General features: G+C 46.1%; 1 protein-coding gene across 9 annotated transcripts in view; it reads left to right on the forward strand.

Annotated features, from left to right (window-relative positions):
* The window catches only part of LOC135291032 (E3 ubiquitin-protein ligase NEDD4-like), an 89659-nt gene that overhangs the window by 50576 nt on the left and 19142 nt on the right, over nucleotides 1–19941 (forward strand). For 6 of the 9 annotated variants that reach the window (XM_064405025.1, XM_064405024.1, XM_064405026.1 and 3 more), the window contains 8 exons: nucleotides 12795–12845; nucleotides 14694–14755; nucleotides 14871–14973; nucleotides 15198–15364; nucleotides 16231–16363; nucleotides 16854–17030; nucleotides 18312–18386; nucleotides 19759–19818. In XM_064405025.1, the coding sequence (XP_064261095.1) occupies nucleotides 12795–12845; nucleotides 14694–14755; nucleotides 14871–14973; nucleotides 15198–15364; nucleotides 16231–16363; nucleotides 16854–17030; nucleotides 18312–18386; nucleotides 19759–19818 (828 nt within the window). The remainder of the gene's footprint in view (nucleotides 1–12794; nucleotides 12846–14693; nucleotides 14756–14870; nucleotides 14974–15197; nucleotides 15365–16230; nucleotides 16364–16853; nucleotides 17031–18311; nucleotides 18387–19758; nucleotides 19819–19941) is intronic. The other 3 variants (XM_064405027.1, XM_064405022.1, XM_064405023.1) reach the window with 1 other exon arrangement.

Genomic DNA, 19941 nt, shown 5'->3' on the forward strand with positions numbered 1-19941 from the left:
CCAGGGGAAGTGTGGGGGATGGAAGCTTTTGGTACGAGTTTTGTTGCATTTTTTGACCACAGAACATTACTTGTTAAGGTGCCATTTTCAATCTGTCCCACAGAAGTTTGTTTGAAAGATCTATGATGCGAGTAAGGGAGTATCTGAAGTACCTGATCTCTTGAGCTGAGGGGAGGGGTTTATATGGTTGCCATGGTTTATAGTTGATAGTCTTAAAGAAAAATAATTGTGCTGTGTCCCAGTGCAAGAGGTTTATGTGTATGTGATTGATATAGGGCCTGGGCCGGGGCTGGGAGCAGCAGCTGCTGCAGCCTGATTTATCTCAGAGCAAACATCCGAGCGGGCGTCTGCAGTCCTGCTGCTCCGAGTGCTTGTGACCTTTCAAATATCTGCTCTTTTACACAAGTGCTTTGGGCCAGGCAGGATGTCTTTCATTACCAGACAGAGTCAAATATTAAGTAAAGGCTGAGCTCATGTCAAGCTCTGAAAAATTTTATTTGGAAGCCTTGTTGCAAATTCTTTTGCCAGCTCTGATATTTTATATGCCGTGCAATAGAATGTCTGTGCACTGTGCATATCCCGCATACTGCTGTTGTTTATCATTGGGGCTGAGAGTGCAGAGCTGGATTTGTGGGAAACACTTCAAAAATGGATTGGACAACTGCTGGAGAGAGCTGACAAAGGCATCTTTGTGAGCAAAAACCAGCATGCCCTAACAGAGTGTTGCAGGAGTAGGACTGAATTATATTTAGTAAACAAACAGAAGCGGCACCTCTGAGTTTGGCAGGCCTGCATTTCTCACAGCTCGGCTCTTCCTCTCCTTTCTTAGAAATCATGTTAGAATAAATACTGCTCCTACTTCAGGGATCGCTACCTGGACTCTTAACAGGCATGTCTAGGAAATAATTCCCGTGGCCTTAGCTGGAGGTTTAAATGGTTCAGATGAATAGTGCTGGGAGTTTGCTGGCTCTCCACTCGCCCTGCGAGGAGTGCAGATGGCCATCTGGGAAGCCTCTGCTCTCTGCAGACAAGGACTTTGTTGACAGCTGCAGGTAGAGGATGATGAATTCCATTCCTTGGGTCTCTAGCTTTTCTGTTAAGGACAAAATCAGTTCTTCTCAACAAGAAATCACCTGCCCCTTTCTAAATTCTGGTGTCTGTCAGCTTGCAGCCTGTTCTGAAGCGCTCTGGCTGTTGGGGAGGGGGCAGGGGTGCACTCAAACCTGAGCTGGTTTTCAAGGCAGCGAGTACCCAGGACCTGAATAAAGTTTGCTTTTTTTCTTCTCCCTCTGTGGGTGGGGGACAGATAGTTCATGGCAAGTGAAATTAGCTTGCAGCTCCCTGGGATTCTGAATTTTGTGTCAGGCATTTTTCTTCTTCTCCTTGAAAACTGTATCTGTTGGTACTTCTCTGTGAAGAAGCCAGAATAAGACTTCAAGCAGCAGAGATGGAAATAGTATCACTTTTTTAAATAGCAGTAATAAACTCTTTGCTCCCGCATGGAAAATCTGTATGTGAGTTTGGGTACACAGCAATCTCTAAAGTGGAGAATTTATAATGGAAATGCTGACAGGGGTTTAACGCTGCAGGTGCCAGCCAGAGCTGCCTTGGTGCAGATCTAGCCACAGAAAATTACAGATAAGAAAGCAGAGAGTGTTGATTGCTTTTTGTGCTGTTCAGCTGGTTTTCTATTTGAGAAAAGCTGTCAAGTAATGATGAGTTTCAGAATGTGCATGTTTTGTACACATAAACAGAACAGAAGTTTTGCATGTGAACTGAAGTTTTTAGTTCAGCAACTATTCCAAAGACAAATCTATCCTGTTTAGTTAGTGTCCAGATTAAATCTCATTGTAAAATACATTGCTGTATCTCTTCATCTGAAGTCCAGGATGAATACCAGGATGGCATTGGGAGCTTCCAAAAGTCAGCAGTTATGTACAGAAAAGTAAATTAATTAAACCAGCATTATGACCAGCCAGGTTTTTGTCTCCGAAAGGAATGAAAAAATTAAAAGGGTGTGTTGGAGAAGCTGAAGGCAAAGGAATGAGATGAGTTGTTCAAATCAAATGAAAATTGCACTTTGCGCTGTGATGTGAGTCCAGGGCTGTCAGTGCTTTGGTGAAAGCTGCAACTTCCCTTTCGGCCTGGGCTGGAAATAAAAACTTCCAGGATGTATTTTATGGATTATAGAAAATCATTTTTACAACTCTGTTGTAAGGTGGGAGTTTTCTCTTCAGGGAGAGAGAGATTCAGCTCCAAATGCCCACGACCATGACTGCCAGCTTGTCTCAGGGGCTGTCCCTCGTCCCTGGGGAGGAAGGGCAGGGCAGACCCAGAGGCCTCGGAGCTGTAAGCTATTGCTCAGCAAGCACCTCGAAGATGCTTTAAGACTAATCTTCTGATCGTTAATTTTAGGAAATAAACCTGATGCTGACTCTGTGATTGCTTCTGTCTCTTACCTCTCTGTGCAATAGTCAGTCTCTTCTCATTTCTGTCCTTTTTGCTCACCAGTCAGTTGTGTGCAGTCACACCTACAGCATTAAAAATAACAGGTAGAATGAGAAACATTAGGAATTACAGTGCAAGCAGTTTAAAACATAATCAATGATTAGCTTGGATGTCATCCAGGGCCTAAGTATGCTTTTGTGAGTCAGCTCTGTGCATAAAAATTGCATACTGAAATAAACTCTATTTCCATTTTTGAGCAGTTGCCTTGTCTCTGATGTGAGGCTAGATACCAGCAATTTCTGAAAGGGTTTAGTAACACATGAAGTATGAAAAAGAGGTTTTCAGTAGTCAGTTGATTTGTGATGACATTATTTGAGGTCTATTACATTTTTTTAATTTACTGTGTAAAAATACCTGCTCTTAACTGAGCAAGTGAAATACAATTTGGTTTTGTTGTTTGCAAATGTGGGGAATGGCACGCTGGCTGAGCAGGGAAAACCTTCCAGGAAACATTGCACTGTGGGAACTGGTCTTAACAGATTTGTTTTGGTCTGATGTCACCATTTTTTAATATCTTTTTGGCCTTGCAGCAGCGCCGCAGTGCAAATGTCTTACAGGAAAGCAAACCTCACCTGCTTTATATTTAGTGAGGGAACTGAAATCAATCTACTCTTGCTCTTGCCATCCCCCAGTGAGTCTCACAGTGTTTATTCCTTAGGGAATTAACGTTGCATTGTGCTGCGGTTTGGGTGTTTTGTTGTCCCTTCACGAAGGTTCAGTTAAAAAGAGGAGGCAGAGAAGGGTTCGTGCAGGAGCTTTGGTTGCTGTCCCTGTCTGTGCTTGCAAATCCTGTGAATTCAGTGTAATTACCCAACTGCCACTTTGGCCAGCCTGTATGTAAGAATGTGAAATACTTTCCTTTCCCGTGGAATAGGTCCCGTGGCACCTTTGTGCCCCGCAGGGCCCGGGCTGTGTGAAGTGTCTGGGTCACGCTGCCTGGCACTGCTGGGGAGGGCACGGCCACCAGGGCTGCGGGTGGTGGCACAGCTCCTGTGCCCCGGTGCCGAGCTGGCTGGGCAGGTGACATCGCTGGGCTCCTTGTGCCAGGTGCAGCCCTGGCACAGATGCGGGAAGAGCAGGGAGGGAGGCAGGGGGAATGCGAGCCGCTGGCAGGGCCAGCTCCATTCTCCACGGAGCTGCTGTGGGACTGGGCACCGTCCGCTCCCTTCCCAGCACAGGCAGGCTCCTGCAGAGGGTTCCTGGCAGCTCGGAGCTGGCCAGAGCTCTTCCTTGCCTTTTGTTCTGCTCTAAATGTAATGGGGGTTGGCCGTTCTGAGCAGACGTTTGCAGCCAGTAGTGCTGGAGTTCTGGCTTTTCTGGTTTTTGCTCTAATCAAATCATTGTGCCGAATTCCAGAACACAAACAAAATAAATTCAAAAACAAAGCATGTAACAAACTTTTCAAGGTTTTTTCTGTGTTCTTGCAATTTCACACAGAGAGTTCCTATTACCAGCTACCCACTGAATTTTCAACTGAGTGCAATTTAAATTACCCACCATAAAAAATCTGGCAGTAAATATTAGTGACTGATCCCCATGAACTAGTCAGTATAATCTTGGCTCTCCTTTCTGTTACAAACAAATGCGTTGCTTGAAAATTGAGCAGGTGTGAAGGTTCTTGGTCTCAGCAAGGAAAAAGTGCTTGAATGCGTGTAGGTGTAAATGATTATTAATTTACAGACGTTAGGAGTAGTTAATGTCCACTAATTAGCATGTCAGTGGCCTAAGCATGAAGTACGTTACTGTTCCCTCTGGTCAGTGCACAGCCATGCTTCCTTCAGGATTCTGATTATTACCCAGTAGAACAGTCTCGTGTCACAGAAAAGTGGCATTTAGAACTCCTACAGTAGATCTTGCTTTTTTCCGTAACATTAGCAAAGTCATTAAAGCAAAAATGTGATGTCACATAGAGCCAGGCCTAATGCCTTCTTGAGTGTAAGTGCTGCTGGGATCAGCCAGTTGAAAGGACGTACTTAGTACCTTTGGAAAATTCAGGCTGAATAAATGTCAGCGTGCTTTCCCTGATTCCATTGCAGCAATCTCATGTCCCTGCCTGCAGAGCCTTTCTCGACTTTGATTTCTGTGTTGTTTAACCTCAGCCCGCGTAGCTGCAGCGCTGCATCACGGTGCAGAGCAGCGTGCTGGTGCTCCTGATGTGGCAGGGCTGCACAAGGCAGCTCACGCTGTGGGGAGAGCAGAGTTCCCACAGCACTGCTGCACTCTCAGCATCCATTTCTAAACAAGGCCTGATCCTGCAGTTTTACTGAGGTGAACCTCCACTGCAGTTTTCTGGACTTTGCTGGTGAAGATGTGCACCCTCAGCTGCCCCAGAGAGAGGGAGCTGTGGCTTTGTGAGCTGCAACAGCCACCACACAGGCAGGGAATCACAGCTTGTATAAAGGTGAGCTGGTGTGCCCACAAGGGTTTATTGGGGATAAACGTTTGGTTCCACACTGTCCCTGGCCCCGTGAGCTCGGGCTGTCCTGCTCAGGTTGCAGTGGGGATTGTTGCAGACATTTGAGGCTGCTCTGAACTGTTGGGAGTGGCTGATGTGGGTAAGGGGAGGGTGGAATGGCAGAAATGAGTGTCTGTGCTGAGGACTTCTGCTTCGCCATGAGTCATTTTATATTATTTCAGTGCTGCTTTGCAACAGGCACTGTGCTTATGAAGGAGAGCAAATGCAGGAACAGTGCTCAGTAATGAAGGATGTTACGCCAGTGTGATGGGTGTCATGGATGACTAAAATTTCATTGGTCTTCACGACCAGTTCTTTGCTGCAGAGTTCTTGAGTTGAGAATTATTCTAATTTGTATGAGGAATGCCAGTAAATTTGACCAGAATCATGGAACAGCTGCAGAGACAAGAATCATTAGTTAGAAAATTCCCAAAGTGCATGGTTTTGCTTACTCAGCATGTCTGTGCAGAGTCTATACATGTTATGCCTCTGGAAGTGATGCACCCCTAATCCCTCTATTTTTTCAAGCTATTTATTAAAACAGCAGTTCCATTTTTTGACAGATTTTGAGAGAGAATCTATGAATTTCTTCAGTTGTGTCTCTGTTCAATTCCCACAGAAGTCACAGTCTGAACATATTTTTTCTTTCTCAGCTGCCTTCAAGTTGCAGGAGGAGGTGAAAGTGTTTTGAAGGGTGATGACCATTTTAACCTTCCTGTTAGAACCAGCTATCCTGCTGCTCATTTTCCAGCACGTTTGCAAGAGCAGGATACGTTCTGCATCTCAAGCCCTTCAGATCTCAGTTGCTGCAGTTCTCCACGATATATTAGAAGCACTGGAATAGCTTTAGGGGGAATATAAATCCCCCTAGCACAGGAGAGCATTTCTACTGTAACGGTTCTTGGCTTTTCTGAGGGTTGTATTTCTTAACTGTTTTCTGCCAAGAAAGCACTTACACAGAAAAACTTGTCATGACAGATAGATAGTGGAATCCAAAAGTCTGAATATATCAAAAAATCTGAACTGCTGTTCGTGAGAAAAAGAAACAGAAAGTAGGACATTTCTCTGAGCAGAAGGAAAAGGTAGGATAAGTGGATAAGTAGATTAGTGCAGAGGAGAAGAAGTGGTAGTGGAGACAGTGAGAGGTCTGTTGTTTGCATGGTTCCTGGTGTCTGCAGCAAGGCAGCATTAATGAACTGTTTGCCAGCTAATTATACTCCTTTTGCTCAGCGCTGTGAAGCACAGCAGAGCTTCCCCAGCCTCCCTGGCCTGCTTGCCAGCATCTGCAGGAGCAGTCCCAGCTCCAGGTGTCCCCCCCTCTGGGAATGGCTCTGCTGGGAGTCCCTGGGTGTCAGGGGTGCTGCAGCGTGCTCTGGGCACCCTCCCCAGGCAGCAGCAGTGCCAAGGAGGAGGCTGAGCCCTCAGAGAGTCTGGGGGCCTCTGTGCAATTCCAAGCAGTAAAGAGCAGCTGTTGGTGCTTTGGAGAGCCACAGCCCCCCTTCCTTGGAGCAATCCTCCTGCTGTAAACCTGCCTTTGTTTCACTGGCTGCCTTCACCAGGCTGGCCTCACATCTACGGTTTCTCAGCTCGGATGCCATTGTTTCTGAAATCCTGTGCAGAGCTCTTGAGTCCTCAGCTGTCAGAGGTGTGCAGGTGTTTGTGTTACACGCAGTGTGCCACAGTTCTGCACGTACTCGATGTACTTTGCTGCTGCTTCATAAAACGTGTTTCTTTGCTCTTTTGAAGAGCAACGTTTCCCAAATGTGCTATGAGAATTACTCCATGATTTTCTGGCTCTGAAACTCCGATAAGGAAGGTGGCTTGAGGGCTCTGAGGAAAGAGTTTCAGGCAGAGTTCTTTGGAGAAGTGTTCTTGGAGCAGTGCCCTCCTGCCGTGGCAGACTGTGCGTGGAGTGGGCAGGGGAGGGCTGGGTTCTGCTGGGCAGAGCTCTGTGCCAGAGCTGCCGAGGTGGCACCTGCTCACGTGTGGCTGCAGAGGCACAAACTGCTCTGGCCACTCAGCAGGGTCCGGGCTCTGTGCTCCTGTGCTCTGTGCTCTGTGCTCCTGTGCTCTGTGCTCCTGTGCTCCTGTGCTCTGTGCTCCTGTGCTCTGTGCTCCTGTGCTCCTGTGCTCTGTGCTCTGTGCTCCTGCCCGTGCTGCAGCTCCGGCACTGCTTGGGAGGGCTCTGGGGGTATCACAGGCTGCACTTACACGGACTGCAGAGGGCAGGTCTTTCTGTTACTCTGCAGAGCAGATTATTGTGCAGAATGTTTAGAACTTAGTGGTGTTACTGACTATTGCCTTGGGAATCTGAGCCTCTTCTGTTGTGCCTCACTGTTGTTTCTTGGGGAGTTATAAGAAGCTTCATAAGAAGATTGTTTCATTTTTGTTCTGAGAGGTTTTTTTTCAATAACTCCTTCATTTCTTACAGAACATAGGACAGAGGCTGTCCTAACACATTTATTTTGTTCTGCGCTTTCTGCCTGTTTTTTCACTTTTGTGCATTGATTATGTTCCTATTTTCCACATCCTCTCACAGCTCAGGCTTGTTTTAAGTGTCTTGGGCATCAGCTCCTTCTTTCTGCCACTGCTACTCCTATACTTCATCCACCTGTGATTTTTTCAGTGTCTAAGGAGGAATGGATTCCTGTTTTCCAGAGGCTCTTGGTAATGTAGCAATGGTAATAACAGAGGGCATTCACTCTGTCCATCACAGGCAGGGAGCCTTTGGTAACTGGGATCAGGAGCAGCCTCCTGTCTGCAGCCCTCCTGTGTGTCACACCTTTCATTTCAATGGGCAGCTCAGCAGAAAGCTGCTTTCCTGTCATGAACAGAGTAAGGCTTAATTCTTTTTCCCCGACATTGTCCAGAGTTTTCTTGGCTCTTACTGGGTTTCAGGAGTATAGCAGATCTTGGCAGAGGTGCCCGGTGGTTTTTGTTATGTTTAAATACGCAGTGGTAGTGCAAGACAAATAATTCAGGATTTCGGTAATTGGCGCTTATGTCTTGCGATTTGCTTAATCCGTTTAAGAACTGATCCAGTTGTGGCTGACCATGTGTGCCAGGAAGGAGAGTTTCTCTCTCAGCTGTGCTGATTCTGGAGCAGCACTGCCTCATCTGGGAAACTGCAGCTCAGAACATAATTCCTTAATGTCAGCTCTGCTTGGGCTCCCAGGAGCAGCCTGCACGTTCCCTGCTGTCCAGGGAGAGCCAGGGGTGTGTGTGACTCTGGGAGCCTCGTGTAGTGTAGCACCTCGTCCTTCCCTGTGCTCAGTGCCTGGCACTGACACCAGCGGCCAGTAATTGGGTCGTAAAATGAAAGTTGAGAGGGAAGGCACCAGGGAAAGTGTAATCTGACACTGTTGTGTTGAGCTGCCTGCAGGAAAAGTCAGCGTTTGTTTACTCTGGGGGGAAGGAATAACAGGAGATCATTTTTTAGGAAATAACCCACCTGTGTAGTTTGTTTTACCTGCACGTACAGGTTTGCAATAGGAAAACCACCCCCCCATACACACACATCAATTAGGGGTTTTTTTTCCGTGGTTACAGTGCAATATTCTTGATTAAGAAAATATCAGTGAAAATATCGGAGCCAGATTGCAGAGATCCACTGCAAAAGTATAGTCAGTTGCCATTATTAGCAAGTGAAAAGTGGAACTTTAGTCATGCTTGGGAAGTGCTGCTGAAAATATTTTGCTTAAGAAAGAAGTGGTGACAGTGGCAAGTGGCGGAATTTCTGAAAGTTTATATAAATGAAGAGAGTTTTATTGCAGTTAAGAAAGAAAGAAAGATTGCTGAAACTTTCCAGCTAAGAATTTTAGTAATCATATCATCAAATTATAGAGGAATATCATAAAAGGTTCATTGTAGCTTTATTCATGAGAATGAGGCCAGGGAGTTGATAAGCATTAGGTGCAGAGAGACATCTATGATGGTAATTAGTACTTTAAGGTTGTAGTTCAGAGCAGTTAAATGTGCTTTGTTCCAATTAATATAATTGTGTTTTGCTCCTAGTTTTTGGGGGTTTTAAAAAATAATGAACAATACTTTCATGAACACAAATCCTCTTTGGTTTTTTGGGGTCCTTTTCATTTTTAAAGCCTTTGGTGAAAGTACAGTTCAGAAGAGTTTTCTCTCCAGGTGATTTCCTGTAGCTCTCTGGGAAGGCAGCAGTGTTTTCTGCTCTTGTATTTTCCTGTTGGTGTGGGCAGCTCTTGTATTTGTGCTGGGAAATGTGGTGCTGTGTGAGCCAGACAGTCTGGACCACTCCTGGAGCAGTTTTCCAGGACTTGGCAGCAAAGGCACATCACATCTCAAGTGCTGGGTTTAAGTACTACCTCAGGAAAATTGGCTTAATTCATGCCCAGTTTTTCACTTTGTTTACCAGAGTGGCTGCTGAGCGCTCAGTGGAGGTGGTGCCCTCTTGAGAGCCTGGCATTTGGCTTTGCCGGGTGGGTTTCTCCCATCTCGCAGGTGCCTTTGGCCTTTAGCTGTCAGGATCGGCAGGTTTGGGCCAGCGGCCGTGTCCCCAAGGCCTGGGTTCCCTGTCCCCCAAACCACTGCTGGCACATGTTCCACATGGTGTTCCCATGAGCACCCTGCACAGCCACTCTCGTCTCGTTCCGTGTTACCCAGCAGGGCTGCAGTGATTCGGAAAGTTTAGAAATAACATGGCTGTAATATATTTCATATAAATGTCAAGAGAAGATGGGCTCTGAACCTCAGCAGGGTTTCCACCTGGATAATAATTTAGGCACATAGCTGTGTGCTGGAGCACGGCACAGCGTGGCTGTGGTCTGAGGAAGGTGTGTGTCTGGTTTACTTTAAGGCCACCAAAATCCAGTTACATTTACCGTAGGGATCGTGTCTGCCTGCTCTGAAATGAAGCAATATCTGGGTTGGAATGCAGCATCTCTTTAAACAGTGCCCAGAAATAGTACGCAACAATTTTCAGGTCAGGAAGCTGGGAACATCCTGATCATCTCAAAATGCCAAGGGAACTGTAGGTGGGTGGAGTGTTATTTCCCAGCTGGTGTCTGGCCAGGGAGCCAAAGCACCTCTGAGAGCTCTGTACCCACAGTGCTCCAGCCTCAGCCCGGGCTGGCAGCTGGCAGCAGGACGGGTCCTGGGGGCCTGCTCCTCTTGTCACAGCTTGTCACTGTCCCTGTCCAGTGCTTCGGTTTGGGGCAGCCATGGCTCTGGTCTGTGGGTCTTGCTGGTTCCCAGGCCAAAGTGGTCACGTTTTCATCCAGGGGCGTTCCATGGGAACCCCTTTGAGATCATTCCCAACCTTAGGAAATTCTCAGGCGCTTTCAGGAGTTTGTTCTGCAGTGTTGGTGATCAGTTGTTGGTCCAGGTTAGGAAACAGGCAAGAGAAGTCCAGGAGCAGGGCTGCTGGGAGAGCTGTCCTGATGATGTTGCTCTAAGGAAACAGCAGAGAAGCACAGCATTGCAGCTTGCCTGGTGCTGCATGGCAGCAGCAGAGCCTTTCCTTGGGAGAGCTGCATGTGCTCCCAGGAGCTTGTGTGCACATTTGGGGGGGCTTAATAGTGCTTTGCACATGGCTAAATGTCTTGTCCCTGTGAGAGCTGCCCCCTCCTGCAGGTCCTTCACGCTGGTTGTGTGACCTTTTAGTCAAAGTCCTGACTAGCCTGTTGTACCTCTGCTGTTTTCCAGCTTCTCATTTCTGTTCAGGCTGGAATAAAGTGGAGTTGAGTTGCCTGTTGTAGTTGCTTGTGTGCTGAGCTATTACCCAACTGTAATGTCTGCTTCATCTTATGGGTGCACATCTGAGGTAATATTTACCTTTTATTCCAGAGCTGAAATGAGCAAGTCTCTAAGAGCTGAACTGTTAACTATTGACACTTTCCCTTCTGGAAAACAACAAGTTTCAGTGATTGAAATGAGCATCAATGCAACAGTTTATTCATACTTTTGTGTGGATCCAAGTAAAGCTGATGTGTGTGTGGCAACCCCAGGCTCAGCTAAATGTTCTGGTTTGCACTGAAGTGTCAATGGATGCTTTTCCTCTCTCTGCTGCTTTGGAGACTGAGGGTGTTTAGGGCACTGCAGCTTTATCCCAGGCTTTTCTTCCTGGCTTGCAGCTTGGACAGGCCCCAAGTTGCAGCCTAATTTTTACACACAATTGCCTTGGGAGTGTCACCTTGTCACCTCAGTCTCCTGAGATGAACAGTGAGTTGTTTCACATTCTGAGGTGTTTGGCATAATTGATAAAAAGCACCAATTTATAATTTCTAAAAGGCACCAGTTAGGAGGACAAGTGGTGATGCGATTCCCCCCCAGTCAAGCCCCTTCTCTGGAGCCCTCCGTTCAGCACTAGTTGTACTTTGTCCATGAAAATGTATCTTGAAGGGTTGTTCTCAGCCTTGATTCCCAGGAAGAACCAAGATAGTACTGGAGCCTTGTGCCTCCCGGGGCTTGGAGCTTTGGAGTTTGTTTTGTCTTTCTGCTTAGGAAAAGGCCATGGGAAAGTACTGGGAAATCTAGCTACTAATGTGATAGGTGACAGAGTTACAAATACGTGTGTGAAGAATACAGGGGGCAAACCCCAAACAGCATCATTATAATGAGAAATGGGAAAAAGAAGGCAGTGGAAAAGGTTCCTGTGGCTCATGAGGTGCCTTTGCTGGAAGCAGGAAGCCCCAAAGTGAGAATGCCTAAATTTTAGAGCTGTGGAGGCTTGCAAGAGAAAATTCTTTTCACAGATAAAAATACTAAATACTAATATTAATATACTAGCCTCCCCCCCTTTTCTTAGAGATGTATGTGCACAGTCAAGTGTTAGATAAAGACTGAGTTGTACAAGAGCCCTGGTTCTGGCAAAGGTGACCATATGCCTGCAGAATTAGATGAGGAGGTAATGCTGCTTACAGAGCTGGCTGGGACTCAGGGGTTTCCAGTTCCACTGTAAGCTACAAACATATTTTGTTGGTTCAAGTTCTTTAAGGCTGTTTCTAACCTCCCTGAACATATTCTGTATTCATGACTTGTGTTCTTCTTGAGCTAAAGGCTGCAAGAAGAGATGTAGCAGTAGGTGTGTATTTTCTTCAGAGCAGTTGTTCTTGGAGTGACTGTACTGAAGCAGGAGGTGGCGAGTACTTTGGATTTGCCAGTATTAAGGGGAAAACATGTTAATTCCCTAAAAACAGGGCATGCTACCAGGTTTTTCTAGTATTTGCTAGGAAGAAGGTTAATAGTCAGAACTCTGTAATGAAAAATCTACTCCCTGTTTTTTACTTAAAATTGGAAAAACCATGGTCTCCTTGGTGCTTTTTGTGTTGTTCTATAGCATCCAGCACAGGATGTGTCCACTCTGTGGGGATCACGAAATGTCATCCTCTCTTTGTAGTAGAAACAGAATTCTTATGAGGTTATCATAGAAAATATGAATTTTAATATTAAACTTAATGCTCTGCTATGAGAAATATGTAAACTTGGCTGTGCAGCAGCAGCATGCACTTCCTGGAATTCCGTGCATAGCGTGGTTATAAATAGGCAGCAGGTTATTTGGGAATCACTGGGGCTGTATCTGGTGTCACAAACAGGATCTGAGCAGAAACTGCATTCCCTGGTAGATGGCTGGCTTTGGAGGAACACATGTGGGCTCAGAAACCTGTTTGGAGTGTCACAAGAAATACTGTGCTAAGATAAATGAATCACAACAGCAAATCATGGGCAGCAGTAAGGGGACAGAAACCAGTGATTGCTAAAATAATGGTACTTGACCATCTTTATTTCGGGCTCATTGTGACTAGATTGATAGTTATTACTTGTTTGCTTTTCTGATGTAAGTTTGCTTTCTGTGTGACAGACCAGAGACGACTTCCTGGGCCAGGTGGATGTGCCGCTCAGTCACCTGCCGGTAAGCACCACACCTCTGGAACCCCTGGGGCTGTGAACAGTTGATTCTCCAGAGCAAGAGCTCCCAGCAGAGCTCAAAATAAACTCCTGTGGACAGCCAAGCCTCACCTGCGCAGGGACAGGGAGCTGCATCAGCTGTGCATGGAAGGGATGCACTTCCTGTGCCACAAAAGCTCCATGAGAGCAGGTTTGCTTCAGCACATGCATGAAAAGCCAAAAGGCTGCCAGAGCTGTGTCATCTGCTCATTATTTTAGCTGAAATTGAGCTCTTTGCCAACAGTAAGAGTTCAATAGCAATCAATTGAAACTAATGGACACAGGGTTTGAATCATTTTATTGTCAATAGACATTTGAGGTGTTTGGTTTGAAGGTGGTAATGTTTGTGTTTCTTATTTAATGGAGGAATTCAGTGTAAAGCTGGTTCTGTAATTCTGTAAAGCTCCAGTTGTCTGGTTTTCCCCCAGCAGCCAGGATTCTGCATGGGTTGCAAATTTAGATGCTAAATTAAGTGCAATTTCTATTTCTAGGTTTATAAACAGGAATAAATATATATGTGTATGTATATACAGTGATTGCAGTAGCCTTGGTACAAACATTTCTGATATTATATACTGTTTTGGATGACTAACATTGGCTGAATGTAGTTAATATTTTTTAAATGTTGTGCATGTTAATCTTAACATATGCCAGTTATGTCAGTTGAGCATAACTGGCTTTTTGTGTCTGATTTTGACTTCTTGCTATTGATGGATGTTACTGTAGGAGAAAAACTGCTCTGTAATGAGGTGCACTGTGAACTTGTTTAGACCTATCTGTTATGGTTGATCTGAGTGTGTGGGGTTATCAGCTGTAACAGCAGAGAGCTACCAGGGAAGGATCAGGAACCCCTTTGGTGACAAATGTGTGCTTCCCTTCTCGTGGGAGCTGTTGGCACCCCAGCTGTGCTGTGCAGGATTGCTTGCTGTGGGCTTGTTGGATATCTCCATTTATGTATCCTGGTGCACAGACATGAGAATAGCCCTGGTGGGACAGTGGGAAGAGTCCTTCCCCCTCAGACATTTTCCATGGCACAGCTGCTGTCTCAGAGCAGTCCCTCCCTCAGTGGCTGTGCCCTTGCAGGACCTCAGTGGGCACTGCCCCGCCTGCTCCTGCCCCGTTCCAGGGACAGTTACCTGTTGGGAAGGTGGGTGCACTCTGTGCATCTGCAGTCGTCCTTCCACTACCTTGGTAGGAGCCACTGGCATGTATTTATTAACAAATTAACAGTCAGCTTTCTCATCCTGCTGATTTGTGTGTCAAAGTCCTCATTTCTAATTACCATGGACAGAATTTGGGTAAATAATACAGCTCCTCAGTGGGAGCACTAAACAGCAGTGTGAGTCGTGCATGCCTTGGTGTCCTGGTGAGCTGTTCAAATCTGCCATCTCTGGGCAAAATGGGCAGAAATGTGTCTCTCCCAGAGGAAGTGGACACTGGGTCAGGCAGTGAAAGGGATGTGGCTGCCAAGCATAACGCAGCTCATGCTTTGAGTTCAGAATAGAGTTCTCCAGACAATCAGCAGGGGAAGTCTGTGTATGGATTCATCATCCTTTGCCCTTGGCACCTGAAATTCCTAGTTCTGTGCCCACAGCAGCTGTGTGTCTGCACAGCTGTGCAAAGGATGTGACTTACTTGGTAAGAAAGCTGAAGTTCTCAAGGAATAGAAAGTTTTCAAGATTCCAGGCTTTAGGTAACATAGGATTCAGTGGAAATCAGAGAAGTAATCTGTCAGCCTGATGTGTGAATGTTCTTTATGTGGCTGGAGTTGTGGGCAAGCCCTTTAATTTGCCATTTTTTCCACTGCTTACAGACTGAAGACCCAACCATGGAGAGGCCATACACATTTAAGGATTTCCTCCTCAGACCAAGAAGGTGAGAGGAAGGAGCTTTAAAACATTTGAGGACTTTAAAACATTTCTTACTTCATTATTTTTTATTTGCAATTATTTAAGGGTTCTTAAATGCAATGTACCTCCTTGTCTTGTAGCCACAAATCTCGTGTGAAGGGTTTCTTGAGACTGAAGATGGCGTATATGCCCAAAAATGGTGGCCAAGAGGAAGAAAACAGTGATCAGAGGGATGACTCTGAGGTAAGGCTGAATCCTCAAGGAAGGATTCAGGAATCATTGTAGAGTCAGCTGCACTTGGAGGATAAAGCCCTGGAAACAGAGTTGGCAGTTGCTTCTCTTTGGCACCAAGCCACCACCCAGCCACCTTTGGGAATCCCTCTGGCTAGACTGCTGGGGATTTAGCTCTTTTCTCCCTGGAACGAGGTGCACACTAAGCACAGAGCTCTTTGTCCTTGGTTCCCCAGCACGGCTGGGACGTGGTGGATCCCGGCGATGCCGCATCCCAGCGTCAGGAGGAGCTGCCGCCTCCCCCGCTGCCCCCGGGCTGGGAGGAGAAGGTGGACAACCTGGGCCGCACCTACTACGTGAACCACAACAACAGGAGCACCCAGTGGCACCGGCCCAGCCTCGTGTAAGCAGCTGGGGCTGCGCGGGAGGGAGAGCCAGGCTGAGGCTCCAGTCAGAAAGGAAACGTGCTTGCTTTGTGCCTGGCAGAGACTTGCTTGCCCCCAGCAGATCACAGAGACACAGAGTGCTCTGGGAAATTCCAGGAGCTCTGGGATGGCAGGGCACCTTAGAATGCACCTTACAATATTAGGAGACAGATAAGGAATTTTTCAATAATTTAACAGGGGTAAATTACTTTGTTTATAGAGACCGTTGAAGAGGTATGGGAAAAAAGTCAACTCTACCAAATTTTAATGAAGTTGAACAGATTAACTTTGAGGAGATCCTGGTTAGTATTCTGTGAATAGGCTTCATTCCCAGGCTGTGCTGTCAGAGAGCACATGTGGCAAAATCTTCTCAAAATTAGATTTAGAAAGCTGTGGCAGGCTTATATTTTACAGAGTGTGAATAACTGGCAGTGTTAGGAGTTATAGTGAGATCATGTATTTAACCCTGCACTGCCAAGACCACTGCTAAACCACGTCCAAGGAAGTGCTGGATGCCCCTTGCACTGGACACGTTCGAGGTTGGGCTCCACAGAGTGCTGGGTCATCTTGTCTAGGCCATGGTTTCCCTGCCAGCAGAGGTTGAACCAGATGACCCCTGAGGTCCTTCCCAACCTGGTGTTCTGTGATATTTGTGAAGTGCTTCCAGTTTTATTTTCTTTCAACTGAGGGGTTAAACAGTCTCCTAATTATGAAGCTTGATACATACATGAATAATCGAAAGCACTACTGAGGTTTTGAAGGCAATGGACAAAAGAGGGGGCTTGGTTTAACTTGGGCTCTTTTCTTGTTCTTTTGTCCTTCCTGTGCTGGGTTCCCCCTGCAGCGACGTGGGATCCGAGTCAGATAACAACATCAGGCAGATAAACCAAGAGGCAGCTCACAGGCGCTTCCGCTCTCGGCGCCACATCAGCGAGGATTTGGAGCCAGAGCCTGCGGAGAGTGGAGACATTCCTGAGGTATGCCCAAGCCTTGGGCTGAAGGAGCTGACTAAACCTGGAGCTAATTGCCACACGGCACAGCCAGTCGTGGGTTTACACGGCGTTTGTGGCAATTGCCTCGGGAAGATGCCAGCAGCACAATGGCACTGCAGCCAGAGGCACACTGCCAGGGTCCTGGGCAGCTGCAGCTGCCTGGTGCCCTGTGGAGAGCACTGAGTCCCATGTAGATGCTGGGAGAAACATTTATCATTCCAAATTGCTTGTCTTATGTACACTGATAGAAACACTTTCATATTCTGCTCTAAACAACAGTGGAATAAATGATAAAAAAAGGGGAAGTGGACTGGCTGTAACTGCCCTGTGCTTCATTTTTCTATAGTGCCTTGATTTAGGGTGAAGGGAAGGTGTTGTTTGTGTGTTGGGCACAGTGAGGTGATCACATAGAAGGCAAAGGGAAAGAAGACTTTGTCTGTATAAAATCTGAACTTAGTTTCTTCTCTTTCATTAGCCTTGGGAAACCATTTCAGAGGAGGCAAGTGCCAGTGGGGATTCCTTAAGCTTGTCACTGCCACCTCCTCCTGCATCTCCAGTGTCCCGGACCAGTCCTCAGGAGCTGTCTGAGGAGCTGAGCAGAAGACTCCAGGTCACTCCTGATTCCAATGGGGAACAACTCGGCTCTTTGATTGTATGTAATGTGTAACCCTTAAAGCTCTGTGCAGAAATGTGCTGTTCTTTGGCATAACCTGGATCACTTCATGCACAGGGAGCAACTGCTGGGCTCGGGAAACCCTGAGCATGCAGTTACAATTCCCTTCCAAAAAGCGTATCACAGCTTCACCAGCAAGCACTCTGCCTCAGACAGCAGAATTCCTCTGTTCAGATTTCAAGAGTTCTGTGTGAGTTTAACTTCAGACTCTGCTACTGTTAGACCTTTAGTGAAACAAAATAGATGAGAGTCAAGGGTATCGAGGTAGGAATTTCCAAAGGAAAAGGAAAAACAAAAAAATGGTCTCTCTATTTGTGTTATCCATTAGTCAGATACCATTAAAAAGTCAGGATAATGCATGTTCAAGTGGGGGAATGCTTTATGTCTCTTTGATTACAAAAATAATTGTAAATATTAAACAGAGCATCATGCTCTTACTTATTTTTTATTCTTAGTATGATGCTATCAAGGTACCTCTGCAGGTAGAGGTACCTTGATAAAGAGTTTTATCTTCAAGAGATAAGAAATACTTTTTGTTCTCATCAAACAGAATCTTGACCAGGTGTATTTTTCCCAAAAAGCCAGTGCAGTTGGGCTCTGACTGATGGGAGTGTCCCCTGGAGGTGGCTCAGCCAGTGACAGCTCTGAAGCTCTCCTGGATCTTCAGGGACACTTGGGCTTGTGCTGAGAGCTGCAGTTCTTGCAGCCCCCACTGGTTCTACTGCAGATGTGTCAGTGCTGTGTTTCCCTAAGCACTGCACTCCCTGGAGTGCCCAGCTGCACTGGTGGGGAGGAATTGCACTCTAGTGTCACACTTATTTAGGGGGGCTTTGTTTCTAGTTCAGTCATGAAGGATGTGTCATGGGAAAAGACACAACTAATTCAAAAGTTAGCAGCAAAGAGGAAGATTGAAACTGATTTTTATTTGTTTTTAAGAAATACCATAAATTTTTAGGTAAATGAATTTTTAAGACTTTGAGCTCTCATCCATAGTATTTGATTTTGGATATGTCTCTTAGTGCTTTATTTTTTTCAGTAATTCATGAGTTTGTTCATGTTGGCATTTCTCCTTTAGGAAAATGAATGAGCCCTTTTTATTTAGTATATAGGAAGTAGAGAAATGGGATATACCACTCTGTGGTAAAACAGAAGTAGGTAATTGTTTGCTATAAATTGCCTGTAATTACTGAATTTTCTCAATAAACATCGTGTTTTAAGACACCCTAACATGGAGACATCTTTCTATTTTCTTCCTTGCAGCAAAGAGAACCGTCTTCACGACTGAGGTCCTGCAGTGTGACAGACACAGTCGCTGAACAGTCCCAGCTATCCCTGGTAAGCCAGAGCTCCTTTTTGGGTGGACATTCTCTCATTCCGAGCCTTGGGTCAGCTCACTCAGGCACAGATCAGTGACCAAGGTGGGCATCTGGTTGTCCCAAGCCAAATTCATGTGAGCTAAAAAAGGAGGACATTCCTGAGACAGGAAGATGTTTGGAGACTGAGCAAGTCACCCTCTCCTCAGTTATTTACCACGCAAATTTAGGTTACTGCACTGCTGTGTGCACTCAGTGGAGAAACTCCTCCAAGGGGTGTTCCCAGCTGGGGGAGGAGAGGGCAGGAGAGCCAGCTCTACCTGGAGCTGCAGCCACAGGACTCTGACAGCAGACAGGTTTCTGTGGCCCAGAAGTTCATTTTACTTGCAATATATAAATCTCTGTAAAATCCCAAAGGTGTTTTGCCTGGTTGTAGAGAAAAGGAGGCAACTTCTGCAGGTTTATTTAAGGAGGTTGTTCAAACAGGAAAAGATACTAAGAAGTTTTGTAAAGAAAGCTTCTCTCTCCTGTCAGAACCAAGCACACTGTGCTCCAGCTGACAGGAAGTGGTGCCTCTCCTGCAGGATTGCAGAGGTGGCAGGTTTGTTCTCTCTGCCACCTCTCAGCAGTAGGTGCAGAGACCACTTAAAATAGGAGTGTGCAAGGTGTGCTTTTGAATAAGATTGGTTAGATTGCAAAAGAATCTTTCAAAAGATTATACTTTTCTTCCAAGAGTTTTTTCTTCATTTTTTAAAAGTTATATGTCCCATGTGAATCTGCAAATGGAAAACCTGTGCATTTGTTAGCAAAGTTGCTGTGTCTGTGTTGCTTGTTGTCTCTGCTTCTCTTGGGTGGACATTTCCAGAAACCACAGAGGATTTCTCGTGGCTGGATTTTCCCCTGCTGTAGCAGTTATTTAGTGCAGCTGCAGCAGTTATTTAGTGGGCCCTGGGTGGGTCCCAGTGCAGCCTCTGTGCCTGGCTGCAGGGACAAGGCTGCTGTGCTCTTCCTTGCTGTGTTCAGCACGCTGGGGCCAGGGGCTGGGCTGGGCTGGGCTGGGCTGGGGAGAGAGAGGCCTTTCTCCTGCTTCCTGATCTTCAAATCAGCACAGAGAGCACTGCCTTAAACACCCTCGTAGCTGAGCTTAAGCACATTTCATCCTTGCTGAGCTAATGATCATTTCTCTTCTGGCTGCTGGGTACATGTTCCTCCTAAATCCGGTGCTCCTCCAGGGTTCTGCCTTGGTTACCAGCAGCTGATGCCTTTCAGATTTGCTATTGCCCATCTAACTGCTCTCTCTTGGTAAATGTGGCTGATGCCTTGCTCCTAAAGATGTGACAGTAGCCTGTGGCCTTCTTCAGTAAATCTGTGTAACATGAATTATCATTTAACAGCAGAATGGTCCCTCTAGGAGAGCTCGTTCTTCAACTGTCACAGGGGGCGAGGAGCCAACGGTAATAAACTCTTTATCAAGCACTATCTTTAAATAAAACGGGGGGACATTTAGGTCTTGTACAATGAGGATTTTTTTTTTTTTTTTAAAGCAGCTATGTGTTGGATGAAATACAGCTATTGAA

This window comes from Passer domesticus, chromosome Z (assembly GCF_036417665.1).
Source record: "Passer domesticus isolate bPasDom1 chromosome Z, bPasDom1.hap1, whole genome shotgun sequence".
In the NCBI taxonomy this organism is placed as follows: Eukaryota; Metazoa; Chordata; class Aves; order Passeriformes; family Passeridae; genus Passer; species Passer domesticus.